The 19,974-nt window shown below is 35.3% G+C and overlaps 1 protein-coding gene across 1 annotated transcript in view; it reads left to right on the plus strand.

Annotated features, from left to right (window-relative positions):
- Window positions 1-19,974, plus strand: part of ABCA13 (ATP binding cassette subfamily A member 13) — a 196,859-nt gene that overhangs the window by 85,491 nt on the left and 91,394 nt on the right. Inside the window, exons 41-46 of the mRNA XM_085219910.1 lie at window positions 507-597; window positions 15,182-15,428; window positions 16,327-16,416; window positions 17,612-17,684; window positions 19,249-19,367; window positions 19,717-19,804. Coding sequence (XP_085076036.1) covers window positions 507-597; window positions 15,182-15,428; window positions 16,327-16,416; window positions 17,612-17,684; window positions 19,249-19,367; window positions 19,717-19,804 — 708 coding nt within the window. The remainder of the gene's footprint in view (window positions 1-506; window positions 598-15,181; window positions 15,429-16,326; window positions 16,417-17,611; window positions 17,685-19,248; window positions 19,368-19,716; window positions 19,805-19,974) is intronic.

The raw sequence follows: 19,974 nt of genomic DNA on the forward strand, positions 1-19,974 counted from the left end.
TTTGCTACAGAGCATACATTAAAATTGATTAATCTCCTTTTTCATATTCAATGTAAAAGAACCTTTATCAGTTGCTGAGTGATAATGGCAGTGGTACAACTAGAACTCTGGTAGCAGATCCAGATGTGTCCAGCTTGAGTATCAGCAAAGACTTGAAGCTGCCCATATACGCTTGATAAAAACTAAAGTAGATGAGTTCCTATACATGCCACAGCTTAGGAGCATAAAATGTCAAACAAGCACAGCCAGTCTATTGAAAACTCTTATCAGATAGATGGTGACTAGGACAACAAAACTTTTTACAGGTGGAGTATATTGGAATTTATTTCTTGCCCCTTATTCTCAGGGATACATCTTTCAGAGTATTTGAATAATTTTATAGTCATTCTCCAGCAGAGTGGCCACTGCAGCCCCTACTACTGTCTGATAATGGAAAGCTACATACAGTTTAAAAACAAGTAGTATAGAAAGTTGAATCTAAATCATTTTTTTCTACTCTCTGGAAGGTATTTCTGAAGCTACTGCAAGACTCGGAGAAGATGCCATTTGTTCCACAAGGTGCACATCTGAACAATGCGAAAGATGCTGAATCAGCCTGTAAGTAGAAAATTAGATACTTTCTGAGGCAGAAATCCAAAGATAAGCATGCTCAAAGCCTCTAGAGTTGAGGGGTGCATAAGCAAATAGAGAACACTGTCTATAACAATCTGGTAGTAGCTATTTGACTATTATGATTCACCTGAATATCACTTGGCAGTTTTCTTCCCATCCTTCTAAAATATGTTCACGTGCACACACTTTCTCTTACTGCATCAGCGTTCACATACTTCTTGCTACCCCTCTCTGACAATTAATTACTCCCTTTAACTCACAATGGATAAATATTTCTGAGATACATAATGGATATATTGTGTGGGATCAGTTAGAAAGGTATACTCATTTCCATCTACGTTCAAATAATAATAACATTTGTTTCCTCCAGTATTAGAAAGTGCTTTTCCTCTCCTTTGACATGTTCAGATTCGCTTGTTTATTTCTCAAAGAAACTGTTGCATTTTTTACTTGCCTGCCTGCAAGCACAGGAAGAGCTCCTTATTAACATTTGTGAAAGCCTTAGGCAGCTTGTTCTCCTTAAAAAGTCTTGTTAGAAGTCACTAATGTGATGCCTTGCAAAACGCAGGCCCCGAGGTTGCTAATGTTGCTTGCCCACCAAGCTGACCAGTATTTTCTCATTGTTCTTGATAGTCTTGTCTATATAATTATCATGTTTCTTTCTATTTGAAGATTTATATCTAGATTATAGAATTCTTGAGTTAGGTATACAACACTTTATTCTGTATGGAGTAGTTTGCTTCAGTTTTTTGTAGAACACGGGCACAGCTCCTGGTCTGTGAATGTGGATTTTCATTATTCCAGTAATGGAAACAATAATTTTGATCTAATCTATTATTATTTGTTATAATAACTTCAGCTGGATCTGCCAATAATGAAATCAGTGCCAAGAACTGTGACCTAAACTGAATCCTTTTCTCTCAAAGTGTGAACTTGACTGGATAACATCTAGAAAGAATCTTTTTACTGGGATATTTCAGTTCCTATTGAAATAAGGAAAATATAACTATATGGTAAAAACAAAACAACAACAACAACACAACAAAAAAAAACTTCACTAGGAAAAGAAAATTTTCACAGTAAGTGGTGAGAACAAGATTTCTGTTTAAAAGATAGTTTTCAGTAGCTCTTCTTAAAGAAAATAAGTCAGTTGTGCATTTATTCATGGCTCAGCTAGGATATTCAAACCTGTTTCAAATCAAAACAGTGTCTTTTCCACATTGCATTTTCATTAAGAACAAGATTTTACCATTCCTAAACTAATGAAAATGCAGTATACTGTACTTAAGAAGTTGATATCTTTTACAATCAAACTGTTTAGTACTTGTCACATTGATAAAGAATCTAGTAATCAGAGGCCCTATGTTTTTCAGTGTGATAAATTATAGTAAGAAATTGTGCTAATAATGCCATTTCTTTAGGGATGAGAGTGCTAGAAAATTGTCATTCAATGCAGATGACTGTCATTCATCATTAAGAACAGTTGTGAAGTGTAGGCATGAGGGATCTGGGAAATGGTCATGAAGGTATCCATCATTGTCAAAGTTAACCAGAATACTCTGTGGGCAATAGCTTGACCTGTATAATTTTGAAAGCAAATTCAAAGGCAGTCAAACTTTCTTTTGTCAAAGTAGTTAAATGAATTTTCAAAACCACCTGCAGCAAACAGCTTGGTTATTGGGAAAATCACAAGATGCTGCTATTTGATTTATGGAAGGATTTGCATTAGAGAGCTCCATTTACAAAGTATAAGACAGGAATACTGGGAGTGTTGGGTATCCTTTGGTGGTACTGAGGCCTAGAGGACTCAGGTTTGTGTAGAAAACAAAACGTTATCTTTTATCTCCCAGAAAAGTTGGTGTATTGGAGCTGTGTGCATGTTCCATCTTAAATAAGTAGAGAAAATGAATGAAACCAGTTCATGACTTTGGCTGATGACAATGCCAAGAAGACACAAGATACATCTGCTTGGTAAAACAGGACAGTATGTCACTGAAGATAGAGAGTTGATACTTTCTGGTCTTGTTTTACAGTAATTTACATCTACATCTGACAGCTGGTAGGGTGCTGTGTTTTTAATTTGTGACTAAAATAGTGCTGATGACACACCAGTGTTTTGACTATTGCTGAACAGTGATTGCTGTGCCAAGGCTTTCTCTATTTTGCACTCTGGCCCTCTGTGTACTGCATGTAGGCTGGGGGCTATACAAGAAGCTAAGAGGGGACACTATCTGGACTAGAGGGTTATCCTACTCTTTACAGTCACTGTTTCACACTATATAGTGTCAATATTATGTCAACCTCAGCAATAAAAAACTAAGGGGAGATTTTTTGGGATGGAGGTAGTCATTGCTTGGAGACTGCCTGAACGTTGGTCTACCCGTGGGAGGTACTTTGCAATTGTCTTTGCATCACATTTTTTTAATTTTTTTTTTTAATATATATATTATTTTCTTCCTCCTCCCTTCACTTATGAAGATATCTTTATATTGATATGTGAGTTTTCCTGCTTTGGCTCTCTTTATTCTCCCCTTGATGCTACGGGTCTATTGGAGAGAGTGAGTGAGCAGCTGTGTGGTGCTTTGCTGCTGGCCAGAGTCAACCCCATCTCTCCTCTTATGCCAAATAAACTCAGAATTATTTGACTCTCAAATGGAAATATTACAGGGAAGTAGAAATCCATTAATGTATTTGTAATATATGCATATAAATTAATAATGCAATTATCTTTAAAAATACAAAACATATTCAGTGTAACTTCTAGTAATGTTTCTTTGCAGGAATTTTATTCATTTTTTAAATTTTATTTGAAGGAAAAGCTTGGAATAAAACCTACATTTTCTTTTCATGAGAACAGCTAGCATTTTCATTTTAAGTCAGGGTATGCCTATGTATGCAGACATAACACATGTATATATTATAAAATAGACATGTATAATTCATTTCTGTGTAGCTGGGACACAATTGATGATTACTGTTTTGTAGCTGCGGAAAAAAAGGATAGAATGAGTTTGCAATGACTGAATGATAAAATCATTTTAGCTAAATGTCCTTGAGAAATGGAGAAGCCATGACCATAAAACTACAGCAGGCAGTATGTGTCCAAATGCAATCAGCAGAGTTGAGAGCAAGTCTATGGGGTCCATAGCTAGTCCATAACTAACCATGAATAAATAGCAAATTTTCATGTGCAAAAGTAGAAAGTAGGCTACAGAATGGATTCACTAAATTGGTAAAGGACTAATAATGGAATGTTCAGATATTCAGATATCTTCCTGAAGGACCAAATGAATTAATCTTGTTTTTATGTCTTAGATGTGTTTGGGAGATACCAGCTTTGGTACAAAACTGTTCAAAAAGTAAAGCACAGTTGGAACTATACTCTAAAATCAGAGTTTAAATGAAAGTAAACTCCTGGAAATTCAAAATAAATGAAATGATAATCTTTACACGCAGTGATACATAATATTGTAAATTCATTGTCATGAAACACCATAGAGACTGACTGTGATAACATAGCTCATAGATGTGCTATTAAAGCTTATTCATCTTTATACTGCTTGGTTAAGTTAGCTGCTGAAAGTGTTGGAATGGAAGACAGTTGATGCATAACTAGTTTTAATAGTTGTTTAAACCTGAAGCATACATTTCAGTCTTCTGTTAACTTAACAGTATAGATAATACTTTACTACAAATTCAGCACTAGAAACTAAGAAAGAAGTGCCAAAACAGCTCATCTAGAAGTGTTAGGTACATTGATTTCCTTCAGATCATTTACTGTTGTTTTAACTATTTTCTTAGAGGAAATATTGTGATCTTGGCATATGTTGAGAATTTCTCCTCTTTCAGTTCTTTACTTTCTTATTTCTCAACCCTGTGTCTTGCTTCTTTTTTCTTTTTGTCACACTTCCAAGAGTGTCCAAAGCATAGAATATTAGTAGTCATGAAAAGATTTCTGATTTCACAGGTCAGATCATCTAACTTGTTTAAAATTAATATACATTTTTATTTTCTCAGTAAGGACATAAATGTAGCTCCTTTTATCCTTCTGAAAATAAATGGTTAGGATTTTATACTTCACATGTTTCATTCTTCATCTGCTATTTCTGTCATCCAAAAATATTCCCTATCAGTTGCTTTCTTTGTGGCTGATATCTGGTCTTTTCCCAAGATCTTGGACTTTCTGTTAGAAAGGTTTGTTCATCAAATGGCTATTAACAAATGGAAAGATGGAACTCTTTTTTCAGTAGAGAGAGGAATTCTCGCAGTGCCAAGAAGTTGATATGCTCCCTGTTCTCCATTTACTTTCCATCCCCATATTTGTCTCTGCTGCTGGTAAATAAAAGAAATGAACCCTGCCTGCCTTGCTCACAGAGGCCTTTTGCTTCTTTCATCCTTACAGATAAAAGTAATAAACTGCTTGCCGAAAGGGGCTCTCAATTAAAATATATGATTACAGTTTTCTGCATGGATGAAAGCAGCTGAGAAAATAATAATCCCATCTGAAATTTCTGTTTTGGAAATCATTATTTGTTCATGAATATATTCTGTTGATGGAATTGAGATAGTTCCATAGAAGGATAACCTTTGTGTGTTAGTACTTCCCTGTGTAATTTAGCATTTTCATTGGTTCCTAAAATGAAAAACACTTAGACTGAGAGGTATGCCTGAAGAAATGTCATACATATATACATACAGAACAAGATGTGAGGTTGTGGTTTGAAATTTACTGAATATTTCTCATTTCTAAGTTATTGAAAATAATGAAGAAAGGTGTTGTATCATCTCATCTTATGATGGAAAAGATGCTGCCTTTTCTATTCTATTTAGAGGAAGCACGATCATCTAGAGAGACTTTTTTTTTGTGACAAGATAGGTGTGTTAATGTGATGGTGATGACTGCATGTTGAATTTCTATATATCTCATCCTATCTCATATCTCATCATCTATGCTTAGGTATTTCTTGGAGTTGAAGGACAGAAGATTCAGATAGTTGTGGATGCGCTAAAAATACTTTGGATAAGTAAAGTTAATTGGTGTTATGTGAACTGTCTTAGCACTTCAACCAAGCGATCAAGTCATCTCACTTCTGTAGCTTGTATGTCTTGCTTACTAGCATTTTGATTTCTCATTGACAACACGTTTCTTTAGGCTCTGTTTTTTCTTTTAGATTTGCCAGTGCTTCCTTTTCTCCCTCTCTTCCCTTCTCTCCCTCCTTCTCTCTCACTTGTGTGTGTACGTATATATGCACACCAGAAGAAGGTATTGGTGGTATGGCAGCAGAGAGTGAACCTTCCTGCCGATATTCCATTACATTTTGTTACTGTGTGACAGGTGGCAGCAGAGGGACAGTCTGAGAGAATGGCGTCTGACATGGGAGTGTAGCTGGGGAAAAGGTGTGCCACTGAATTCCTGCATGTAGAAAAAAATGGCACCCGCTGACATTCATTGATGCTGGATGGTTATGGAAAGCAAACAGTGGATGTGAGCACAGTGAGGTGGTGGGTGGTGCATTTCAATTGTAGTGACAGCGATGTGAACAGCAAGCCATGTTCCGGATGGCCATACAGATTTTTATGAGTGGCATGCAGGCTCTAGTTCATTCATGGTGAAAATACATAACTAATGGTGGTGACTGTGTTGAGAGAATTTGCTCTGAATTATTATTGCGCATATATAAGATATGACCTCTACCTCTGCAACCTTCCCTAATTTTCAAGAATTTCCTGTTGTTTTCTTTCAGTTCCTATATATTGTTTGGGCTATTACAACAGCTACATACAGGGAGAAGATATTGCTAGCCTTTATGAACTTTCACAGTATTTTTAAAATCCTCTTTTAATGAAATATTCAGGAGGCTTGTTCTGCACTCTGCAGGACTGTTTGTCTTTCATTTCATATCATAATAATTCCTAAGTAATCCTTAATTAATAAATAGAGAAGTAGAAATCTTCCTAGGAAATTAGATGAGATCCTAGCAGACAGGATTGCTGTATTAAATTACTGCTTTTATGAATGACTTTGTCATGGTGCTTTTTAGTGGTGTCTCATTTTTTTCACATTTGTAACATCTCCAAAAATCTGTATTCAATGGCAAGTTAAAACAGCAAGGTGATGGACTGCCTGATGTAACACACCTGTGGGTGTGGGCACACCTATAGCAATATTGACTTCCTAGCTTAAATAGTGAAATCATTTTTGGTTCGTGCTCTTTCTGTTGCTTAGGAGTATGAGTTTTACAAAGATAGTGTTTTTAATGTTCAAGATAAACTGGTTATTTATCTCCTTCATAATATGGGATCTTTATGTTGGAGGAAATTTTGACTCAGAGAATTGAAGTCTCAGATATAATGTCAGAAAACATTTGTTCTTAGTGGCTTTGTCTCAGCAGTGGAATAATTTTTAATAAAGGATTTGTGTTCTTCTGAAGGCATCCTAATCTTCAAACTTCTTCTTGATTCTTACTATATTTTATGCGCCCCTTTTTAATGTTAAAAATTCAGTATGGTCCCTTAAATTGTGCTTGGTAAATATTCAGTATTTTGGATAGGATTCAGACTCTTATGGTTGGGCCATAACTTTATTAAAGGGAAAATTTAAAGAAATAGTTGTTTCATAATCCAAGTTTAGCCTTCCTTAATAAGAGGAATGAAAATACAGTGAAAAGGAAGAAATGATGTAATAAAGCTTAACGTACTGTGAAATAGGATGATGTTTGTAAATCAAGGGGGCTCTTTGGTAAATATTTTACAGTTCTTTATATTAATATTATGAAACATCAGAATGAAAAGCTCTGTGTTCACTCATGTAAATTATCAAGCACAAACATGTAGAGCGTGATTTAATTTATTAACTAAATATGAAAAACCTTTCTGAGGGGAAACAAGCACATGACATTTTTCTGCCAGCCTCAGTGCGTGAGGTTTGCTAGTTGTTATGAAAACAAAGACATCGTAAATTAATTTTCTATTTCAAGGAGGAGTGGCTGATGTAAGTCACTAAATGCATTTAATCTGAATGGATGCTGGGGAAAAAAATTATTTTGTAGGATCAGATTTGGGGCAAGTGGTGGTCTAGTATTTTATGTATTTAAGAAGTGGTGATACTAGTATCTTCTATCAAAGGCATGTTGGGCATATCTCTTATGGTGGTGAGGGTGTGGCAGCATTCAGGTAGTGAGAGTGATTGGCCATAGATGTAGGACAGGAGCCCTGTTCTCTTAGGGACTGCACGATGTAATCAGAATATGAGTTACCTTAAACTGATGAAATATTTTATATAAACTCCTCTGGACCTTCTCTGTCAAGGGTTAAATCCTCCACAAATGCAGATTCTATCCTCTCTAAAGAGAAGATTGATGAGGGAACATACAGCAGGCATTTGTGAAAGCGTAAAAGGAATTATTGGTAATTCATGCACAACATAAATGTTATTGTTGTGATGTATTTAATCAAGTCAGGATGTAGGAAGTGAAAATAACATAGAGGAAGGTAAGTTTCATCCTTCCTTCATTGTTTTTATAATATCAGTTTTCTTAAGGCATTTTAGTACTTCAGTTTAACCTTAGGATTTAATGACAGAATCATTGGATTGGCTTTGTTTATTTTGCTTGTATATTTGCTGTTGGGAAAATTACTGTCTTTGCATTTCTGAGATTATGATAAAGTTTTGAACTAAGGTATTATTTGGATTTCTTTACACAGATTTCTGTTTCACACTTTAACCTCTAGAACTATAGGTATAACTACTTGTTTCTCATTTTCAGGTCAGAATATTGCTAGTAATCACACATCTGTTCTCTAGGTGGTAGTAACATTCTGCAGGAGAACAAGCGTTTCATTGCTTAAGCTAAGAAAAATCTAGTTTAGGAGCTACAATGAAAATATGCAGAGCAGATTCAACCTGAAAGGCAGCGTACCAAACAACCAGCACTTAGGGCTGCATTTATTTTTGTTAGCAGTTCAGACAGTAAGTTTATATAGGTCACAAGGTGACAACTTGTTAAGATTTATTACACTGCTGCCAGTTAATTCCTCATCTGTAACATATAAGTGCAATTTTATGACATATAGACCCTATGTTGGACTTCTGTATAGGTGGTAATTTTAATCTCATTCTATATGTGTGTCTGTTTTGCAGTTTGTACAGGTTACCGTATTCATTGGAGGCATTAGGGAAAAAAAATGGAACACTCCGTTCTGTTAATCAAGATCTTTGTAGCAGTTTAGTACCACTATTTATGAGGTAGCAGAATGCTTGAGGAAGTAAGCTGTTCATCAGATACATTTTTCAATTGTTTGCTGTAGCTATAGGTCTCAATAAAACATGCCTCTTGTAATACTCACTCATCTTTCAGTTTTGAATTCTTTTCCTGCAGAAATTCTGACATGATTTTATTGTTATTAGAACAATTCCAGTAAAGACAGCATCTAAAAATATTCTTAATTATTCTTAATTATTGCTCCATTTGTTGTCAAAGTTTTCTCTGAGCAATTCGAGGAGGCTTGTTCCAGAGTGCTTTTAAATCTTGCATTTAAGCTTTTATGCTGTGGTAGAGAGAGCGCTCAGCTTGTTTTCCATCTGCTCTTTCACCAGTTCTTCACCATCACAGCAGAAGTACTGTGAGCTCTATCTCTATTATCCAGATTTGAATCAATCTTGAAATGTTGTAACCTTAGTGTAGGTGTGTTTGTCAGATTCTAATAGCTAGAGTATTGATTTACAGTTCTAAAAGTATGAGGAAATGATCTCAAATGATGTGCTGCTTATTGTAAAAAGAGAGTATCTTCTGGCACAGAAGTTCTATATGGTGAATGTCTGCCTGTGCAAGCACAAGTGTATTCTTATTTTCTGCCAAGTCTGCTTTGTATCAGGTCAGTTGGAGTCTCTTCTGGACAATTCTGACAGACTGTATTTTCCTGCTTTTGTACTTGTAAAGAACACTATATGGACTGCTGTGAATTAAGGCATTGCCAATAGGCTTCTATTTTGTAACACTTTCCTGTGCCTGTTTTTAATCTCTCCCTCCTTTTTCTCTCATTCCCTCCTCCACACGGCAATTCATAGCAGGTGCATCACTGCAGGGAAGATAGTATTAGAATAAAACCAAATATTTATTTGGAAAATTATCTTCTAGAAATTGAAATTTGCGTACTTGTTGCAAGTTAATCATGTGGAAATTTGGAATTGGAGAATTAGGGCTGCCCCAATAACAGCAATTTTCCTTTTCAGGGCATGACAATCTGGCTGAGTTTTTCATCTATCTTTTGCTTCCAAAGAATATGGTCTTTAATGATTGTTTTCTGGGAACAGTGGAGTTGAGCACTGAAGACTTGAAGATACTTGTGCTTTACTTCAACTTATTCTTCAGTATGATTTAGGCAAACAATCTGAACTAAAGTGTACAGAAGAGAGGAAAAAAGACAAAGATAGTGAATGATGGAAACAGTGTATTCAGCAATATGCCCTTCTCCTTCAAGACCAGACTAGTTTAAATGGCCAATTATCCTTTGTTTTAAGTGCAAGAAACCTTTTTTGATTCTCTTTGGGATGTGCAGGGTAATGGATGGTAAAGGACCATCACTGTTTCTTATTTCTTTATACTCAGGCAGCAGTCATATTGTTCTCATTGGTAAAGAGAGGAAAATCAACCATGTCGTACTTGAAATCTAATCCCCTTAGTTTATACCTATGATAGTTCTTTAATAAATGGAGGAGGTGCTTTTACCACTCACTGTTACATTCCAAAATGCATATATACTCAGATGAGTTTCTTTTATGTGTACATGCTTATCCATTTTGCTACTAGTAAAATCAGCAAATGGTGTTTTGACATCAGCAGCAGTGAGAGTGTTTTTTTTCCCTTAACTTTTACGATGGCTATAACTGTGGTACCTTGGAAACTCCATGTGAAGTCAATTTCAAGATGAGGCATCTTGAGTTATAAGAATGTCTTAGATAAAGAAAGGAAATCCTCTCATCAGTTAACTTTGTGACTTGAGGAAATGGACTTGGAAGATTAGAGCTATGATGGAAATTCTCAGCAAAGTTGTAGTGTCAGAAAACAGAGTTCTGACTTTAAAGTATGTCATTTTAATAATGAACTTCTTTATGCAGAGAGATGAATTTTCAAAACTTTTGTTAACTTTAGGACTGATGTTCTGTTTCTGCTGTATTAACTGTGTGAATTGTAAAGCAAGAAAAACCTTTTCCAAAACACAAAAGACTGTCTGCATGGATTGGGAAGTACACCTTAATTGAGAACATCATTTGCTTACTGTATATCACTGCAATTGTAAGCCAAGCAAGATGGCTTTTAGTAGCTGGGTCAAATTTTTAATTCTGTGATCTAAATTATCATAGAATCATAGAAAAGAAATTGAATTCTCAGCCCTGAGGTTTCCCAGAGTTCTTCACAATATCTTGCTCTGCTCTGCTACCCCAACAGTTCTGGCTCCAAAACTCCACTGCAACTCTGGGCTGAGCGTGGCCAATATGAGGGAATGAATGACAATATTTCCATAAACCTTTTGCATAAAAATTGACACTATAACAGATATCAACTAGTCTTTATCTAATATTCTGGATTGTATTACTAATGGTAATCAGAAAGTATGTTCCCATTAACTATGTGCTTCATTTAAGTTTCCTGACATACATACCGAATGTAGGTAGTGCATAAATGATTACAAAAAAGCTACAAGTTTTGTAAAGCAAACATTAATTTTGTAGGTTCTATCTAAAATAAAAGTAAATTAAAATATGGTTAATAGATACCAAGGGTTAAATGTTAAGTGTACACATAAATACTACCAAGTTTATTTGTGCCGAGTAACTTAATACCTCAGGAATCTTAAAAGATTATTGAGTCAGTTATGGAAAGCCCAATACAGACTACTTTTTACAGTGTGTCTGCAGTCAGACAAAATGGCATGATGCATGGAGAATACAGAGATCAGTACATGAATGTATAATGCTGTTATACAAATCAGTTGCACTTTCACATCTGATAGACAGCAGTACTGAACACAATATGTCTCAAGACTCATACGGTAGTAATATAAGTGGATTTGAGGCAAATGGTGAAGGTGATTAGGGCTATGAAGATTTTTATAAGAGAAGACTGAGAGGTTGAGATTGTGTATGCAGAAGATAGATTGGGAGCTCCTATAATCCATCTCCTGTAAAAGATTTAAGATTGTATCCAGCACTATCAAACAAAATAAATTCAAAACAGATAAACAAGGTAGTGATTTCTGTTATTGTTTTGCTTTTTTGTGTGTGGTTTTTTTTTTTTTTTTTTAAACATGAAACATAATGGCATGAAAGACTGCAAGGTCACAAAGATTAAAATATAAGATGATTTGACACATTCTGCAGAGATTTATATAGTGAATATGGACTTCGAAAAGTCAATAATTTTAAAAAGTTTTAAAAGAAAAGCCTGAAGCAAATAAATACTTTTAATATAATGGTTTATTGCATCTTCTTGTGATACGTCTTGGCTGGCCAGCTTCTGAAATATTGAAAAAGTGTCAGGATATTGGGCCAAATGAACCATTGTTATTATTTAGAACGACAGTTTCTCTTCCTATTGCAATCTGAATGAATTTGTTAGCTTTTCTCTCTGCTCCATTTGTCAAGAAACAACATGAATGGCAGCTTTGATTTCCCTTCCTGCCCTTAGAAAGTAATTGTGATAGCCCTCTTTCAGAGATTCAAAGGGAGCAAACATTTTGAAGGATTTTTCACTCACATTTCATGCTTATAATCTATGAACAGATCTGGGACTATGGCAGATTTTTCATTGTATTCTGCTGCTTTGTACTTTTCTTGCATTTCAGTACTTTGAAAGCTTTGATAAATGAGAGATAGAATGTTTTACAATTGCAGAGACACTCAGCTAGAAATATAGGTTCTCATTTATTTTAAAAACACCCATCCTTTGCAAATTATTCTTCTTTCAAGTGCCTCTGTGTGTTAACTGTGGAAAATCTTACCATAATATGATGTAATTCAAAAAGCTTCCATAAAATTTTGCTTAAAAAGATATTCTTTTACTAAGGTTGTCTTCTCCTAGTTACCAAATTTGTAGAAAGCCAAGTTTCAAACTGCAAATGCTCTTGACTAGGACATTTGATTATAGGACCGCTGTCTGAATTTTGTAACGACTTTTTTTTTCTGCACAAAGGACTAAAATCTTGAGTCCCTTTTGTATGAGTTGTCAAGCTAGTAGGACATGTCTGTGATTAGAACTGCTAATAGTCAGAATTTCTGTTCTATGAGAATATATAAGATAAAAAAATGCCACTCAGTATCAGCATTAAAAGAATAACTGTTTCTGTTCCAGAAATAGAAATAAAATTAATTACTAAGAATTAATTGGAATCTGATTGAAACAGAAGCTATTAGGATATGAAGAGACATTTGGTGATTATCTTGTCCAAGTTCCTACTGAAAGCAAATCAACTTAGAACTGGTTATTCAGGGCTTTGTTCTGCCTGCGTTGGTCTCCTATTTGTTGGTTATCACAACAGTTAGTTTTTTTCATGATGTATTGAGTAGGAATTTCCTGTATCCTGGCTGGTACCCATTGCTTCTTTTGCATTTTACCTGAGGTAGAAACTCTTTTACTCAGTACTACCACTGCCTCTGGGTGCTGTCTCTGAACTCATTCTGTCCACCAACCCTACAGGAAGGTGGCTCTCATCCAAATGCCCACCCCCTACAGCCACCTCCAAACATGCGGGTCTCTACCAGGTGTGCTAGCACATGCTAACCATCATTGTTAGTCAGTGTTTTCCTCACCACTGTCCTTTAGGGACACTATAACCAACTGCCCTTTTACTGCACCCAGTACCACCAATCCAGTCCTAAGTATGGTGCAGAGAGCATGGCTTTGTTGTCTTTGTCACCCTAGTTGTTCTAAGGACGTTGTGGAAGACCATGTCATAGGCTGCATTCAGTCAAGGAAAAAAAACATCCACTATTCATTCCTCGTTCACTAAACCAATCTTGTCTTTGTAGCTCTTAGGTGGGCCAAATAAGTCCTGACTGGCAAATCCATGCTGGCTATTCTCAGGCACCTTATTTTTTGTATCTTCGGTGTACTTTTCTGGGGGATTTCATCTGTAACTGTCCCAGGAACTGTGGCTGATCAGAATGCTTTTTTTTTTTTTTTTTTTCTTTTCCTCATCTTGAAGGTGGATGTGATGTTTATCTTTTTCCAGAAATCTTAGTTTTGGAAGCCCACAATATATTCCATGCCACCATGAAGTCCTCCCACTTGACTTCTCATGCCATAGATGCTGAGATCTCCCATAATGTGTTTACTTGATATGATTGAAATTTTCCATAGCAAAGCACATATAGTTTTTAATTTAAGAAATTACAAGTTTACAGTCCACATACTGATTGTTAGAAAGCACAGAATTTGAGCTGTATTGTTGAATGGCCACTCTGTCAGAAATTCAACATCTCTTTTTTTAATTTTTCCCCTTGTTTGTCCTTCGATACTCTCTTCTGGGATTAAATTTCTAGTAAACTAGGAGAAACTGTGCAAAGCGAAAGACAGTTAATTTAAGGTTACTTGAAAGCTCTCTTAAAAGTAGTTGTTAAAATGTAACGTGGAAGTGCTGTCTTAGTATATAGAATGCTATAAGAGACAAATCACAGGGGATTGTAAAATATGATATGTCTTTGAGCACTATGATAAACAGACTGTACAGTTTTGTTACAGTGCAAATTTCTGTGGTGATAAATCTGCTTGAGACTGCTCCTTTCTAAGGAGGAAAAGAGGCTGAAGGTATGTTCAGTCTGGCAAGGCTGGAGAAGCTGCTAATAGCCTGTACATACCTAAAAGGCATTACAGCCTAAAATAGAGGCCAAGTGATTGGTATGTCTCACAAGTACACACTCAAGCGCAACAGTAGACACAAAGAGCAACAAAATTAAATTCTTTGAGAGCATATCAGGAAAATGTGATTGGTGAGATGTCAGTAAGCTGTGGGAACGCTCCCATGAGAATGTGACAGTCCATTGACTGGGGCTGTGAAAATTGCTTTAACTAACATATGAATAAATGTTATCAGTCCTCTATGAGCAGAGGAAGTAAGGGAGTGCTTTTATGAGAATTTACCTTTCTAGCATCTATGTGCTGTAACATACTCTGAAGACTTCCTGTTGAAATCCCTGAGAAAAAGCTGCTAGTGATTTCAATTGTTGCAGATCGTGACCTTGGTGCTAACAGAAACCATGTTTCTTGGTTATTTGTCTAGGAGCAAACACGACAGTGCACAAGGAATGGATATAACAGTACAAAGACCACAGACAAATAGGTATCCAGTGCTCCTTTATTAGTGTACAGGGAGTTACAGAGATACGACCGTAGGTTTATAGGCAGTTAACTAATTTTACTGAGAAGGGGAAGATTTGTATTGCTCCACCCAGTTGGATATTATAGATTTGTGTAGTTTTTCTTTCCTATCAAGAAGTTGTGTTTTATATTTGAAAATACAACTCATGTAATTTGATTTTCTTCAGGTTTATTTATTAATTTCTGTCTTACAGATATCTCACTTATGGATGCCTCACGTGTGTGTGGAACTAATCTCATTCTTGCACAAATTGTTGCCCTTCTACTGAAGAGGTTTCACCACTTCAGGCGAGACTGGAGAGGAAGTCTGTCAAATGTGCTTCTGCCAGTCCTCTTTGTTGCACTGGCAATGGCCTTGTTCAGTGTGAAGCCTCTGGCTGTTGATTATCCTTCTCTCAAGCTGACACCAAGACTTTACAAGAATGCAGAATCCTTCTTTAGGTAAAGAACTCATTGATCATCAATATCCAGGCTTCTGGGACCTTTAGCCTTGAGTTTCCATATTTTTATGAGTATTTGCGTTCTTCAAATAATGATAAGTTCATTTGTGTTTTTTGTGTGTTTGTTTTACAATAGCTGTTTATTTTTCAGTTGTTTAGTACATTTTTTTAGATTATTATGGGGGGGACTTATGAGAGAAACAAAAAACCAGAAAGGCATTATATGGAGTATTTGCTGGAGGAAGGACAGATTTTGGAGCAGTTTGCGTTCACTACAGATCATGACTGCATGTATGTAAATGTTTAAGTTCATTTTAAATAGTCTTTGCATGCTTCAGCCTACTTAATTGATTAGATCAGTATTTGTCTGAAAAAGTTCTTAGGTTAAACAGTACCACACAGTACTAAGGAAGTTTGTGTCCTTCTAGCTGAACCTCTAGTTTTCTTTTATTTTTACCTTTGAAACCATCTAAAGTATTATTTGTCTACAATATCTATAGCTTATAGTAGACTTATTCTGTATTACCTGTAAATCAGACAGATAGTTTTATCTATTGGACAAATATCCAGATGCATTTATAAAGATAATATGGTGATGTTTGAATTTATAAATGAAACACAAAGCACTTAAAACATGTCTGTAATGAGAAGAATGGTTGTGGGAAGAAGTTTAGATTTGTTTAAGGGTAATTGCATTGAATTTTCTTTACAAGTTCAGATGTAGTTTTTGAAATACCTTTCTTGTTTTGTATGTTTCCTATGCAGAGATTTGTTAGTTCTTTCATTTTGTAGAAAACACATAGAACTGTGAGGCTGAAAGTTACTAGAATTAGACAAATTAACATGTTTGTGTTTCTTTCCTCAATCCACCCCTTTACCCTTTGGCCCACTTTGAACAGCACTGAAGATGATAATCTAGGAAACCTTTCTCAGATTCTACTGAGATATTTCTTTGACTGGGACTTCACATGCATGCATTCAAAACAAGGGTAACTGAATAATATAACTACTTTAAAATGTTCTATATTGATTTAATACTTATTGCTAACTTGAAATGGAGATGCAGATAGTAGTGAGAAAATCAATAAATCTAGCATAATTATATTTTCTTTGAAATTTTAACAGAAAAAAATGATTAGCCTTATCTTCGATCTAGGAAAAATTTGCTGATTACATATACCTAAACAAAAGAGAAAATAGAAGCATAGATAAAAACAAAAGATGTAAAGAAGCAGTGAATTTATTATTTTTTTCTTTTTAGTGTGAACTGTCTCAGTCTTCTCTCAGCAGTCATAGAATAGTGTAGTTTGGAATGGACCTTAAAGATCATCTAGTTCCAACTCCTTGCCTTGGGCAGGGCTGCCACCCACCAGCTCAGGCTGCCTAGGGCCCCATCCAATTTTGCCCATCCCCTCCAGGGATGGGGCACCCACAGCTTTTCTGGGCAACCTTTGCCAGTGTCTCGCTACACTCTGAGTAAAGAATTTCCTAACATCTAACCTAAATCTTTGCTCTTATAATTTAAAGCCATTACCTCTTGTTCTGTCACTCAGACTGTGTAAAACGTCATCTTGGTTATTAGCTTCCCTCAGTACTAGAAGGTCGATGAGGTCTCCCTGGAGCCTTCTCTTCAACAAAGATCTCAGCTTGGAGGTCCATCTCTCACAGTCTTTCTTCATTGTGCTCCAGCCCTCTGAATGTGATTCTGTTAAATCTGCTTTGACTAAGGAGCTAGTATCCAGATAGAATATGTGTAAATAGGCTTAACTGTTAAAGGTCTGATTCAAATCCTTTAGATGTCACTGACAGATTTTTCATTAATTTCAGGAGGATTTTGAATAAGCCTCTTGTCTTGTATGAGTGAGGGTTAGACAATAATTATTATGGTGTTTGTTAGATAGAGTTCCAGATGTCTAAAGGTAACTATTCTTTACTTACCTTACTGATGCAAACACAGCATGCAAATCCTTTGTTGCTTTACTTACATATTTGTTGTGAATCTCCTTTGAACTCAAATAATCAATACCTGATATATCTTCAGATTCAGCTGCTGCTATGGTAAAATACTAGGAAGGTATTAAATCTGGTCTCAAGATTCCAGATTTGGTTATTACTCTGGGTTTCTTCTATAATATATTACTTTCTCTTGATGGTTGTTTATATAATTATGTTTATTCCCATCAGAAAAAATAATTCATGCTGGCAGATGGAATCAGATTCATTCCTGGATTCATGTGGATGCACGTCTGCAAAGGAGGTATGTATGTCTCTGTGTATGTATTTATGTAAAAAAATGTTGTGTATTATATGCAGTACCTGAACTATTCTTTTTGAAGGGGCAGGGGAATAGCTGAGGAGGTAAATGCTTAGAACACTGACTTTTTTTTTTTTTTTTTTCTGACCAGATATTGCTTTATCTCATCTAGTATTTGCTTATGTATTCTGAGGTATTCAGAGAAAAAGCCTGCACAATTTTGTTACATATCTAAGTGTGTGTTTGTGAATAGTAGAAATGTCTTTAGATTGACCTGAAATAGCAGGAATCAAAGATAGTTGAACTCTTCTCAGCAGATGCAACTTGGCTTTAAACATAATATAGGACTTTGCTTACAAAACAGTCATGCAGAATAAAGTTAAAACATTACACTTGATTCCCTGAAAAACTACCTACTCTAAAATGGAAAGGGCAGGTGTTTCTAGCTGTTAGAAGCTAAAAGGGAATCTGTGATTGACTACCATTTAATTGTTAGAATTTATTTTTATTTTGAACTGTATATGTGAAAATAAAATAGCTTTTCAGGGAAGAATTTTGAAAAAGTTAATTAATTTCTAACCTTTTTGACTAGTGACTTTTCCAGTTGAATTGTTCTGATATTGAGTAATAAACTGGAATGTGAAACTGTGTATGAACTAAGTTATTTGCCTTGATGGGACCATTTCATCAATTATTTATATCCTTATGAAGGAGATAAATTTATTGGAGTGAGAGTTGCATCTGAAATTTTGGGAAAATTGGAAGGGGGAACTAATTTTTGACTTTACAGGGCAAGGAGCACCTTTCCCTCTAATACTGTAGAATGATACTTAGAATAAAACAAGCTTAAATAAAAAGGTGGGGGCTCAGTGTCAGGGAGAGATCCACTAACTGGAACTTCAAAGGTAATTTGTCAGTGGAGGCAGAAATTTTACCTGTGAGCTATGGAAAGCTAGAACATCTGATACTGATTTATAACATGTAGGGTGAAGATGTCAAATAAGCATGGCAAATTTTCAGATTTTATGCATATACTTATTACTTTATGATATTTCTCAAGTATCACATCATAATAACTGTGAGAATATCCAACTGAATTGCTAGAAAACACCTTCCTTTTTTCCCCCTACTACTATCCCTCAGTGCATGAATCAGAATTTTTGTTTTCATCCTATATTCTACTTGTGCCTTTTGTGTTTATTTTCAGGCGCAAAAGTGAATAGAAGTCTTGTTGTCTTTTTCACTGCTGTAATCCTGTCTAAATTTATATTTAAGTTTTGATGTTTTCAAAACAAAACTGACTGACAGGATTGCAAGGAAAATCAAAGGTGGTGCTCATATGTAGGTGACAGTTACAATTATTTGAGATGCTTTATAAAAATGAAACCATACATAATTTATTCAAAAGTTATTGAAGCTAAAAAAAGTTAAATTCAGTTGACAAGCAATGCTGCAAAAACTGTGTACAAATTTGAAAAAAAAAAAAAAAGGCTAAATTTAGTGACGCTGATTTTTTAAATGATTTTTTAAAGGCCACTTCAGTTATTTTCTGTATACTGTTTTCCAGATGTGTCCAAGTTTCAATACCTCTATTCCCTATGTGAAAAATAAGAGAGGAAATATTTTATACAATCTCTCAGGGTTGACTGTGGAAGAATATTTAGTGAGACCTTCCAACAAAGAAAGGTAACCTAATTCTAAAATGACAAAGCAGTTTATCCTTTGTGTATTAAAAAAAAAAAGCCAATAGTAATTCTTTCCTATCCAAAGCACAGGCCTGTGTAAGGGGACAGTTGCCTTTATCAATTGTTTTTTGTTAACTTGAGTTGCCTTGTATAAGGGTAAATGGAACCCCCTGTATGACAGTTTCTCCCAGAATCCTCCAGCAGTTGTCAATGGCTCTTTCCATAGTAATTTCAGTTAAAAAATAATGTGTTAATTTAGATATTACCACTTTATCATTGCAAAAAAAGACTGCTAAGGAAGATGGAGTTTAAGCTGGGTAACTTGCTATCACCTTATTGTCTGTTACCAGATATGGTGGTTGGTCTTTTGGTGGGAAGAAAGCTTCTCAATATCAAGAACAAAAATGGAATAGTATCAAATCTAAGCCTCTGGTTAAGGTAAGGATTGCACGTGTGCACACATGCATGCATTTCTTGCTTCTTCAGGGTCCAGACTTCATTGCACTTGGCAAATAATAAATCATTATATAAAATTCTTGTATTTATAAATTGGAGGAATAACTATCTATTACGATCTGTTTCTCTGTCTGTAATTCTTGAAAATTTCC

Source organism: Meleagris gallopavo, chromosome 3, assembly GCF_905368555.1.
Source record: "Meleagris gallopavo chromosome 3, MGAL_WU_HG_1.1, whole genome shotgun sequence".
NCBI lineage: Eukaryota > Metazoa > Chordata > Aves > Galliformes > Phasianidae > Meleagris > Meleagris gallopavo.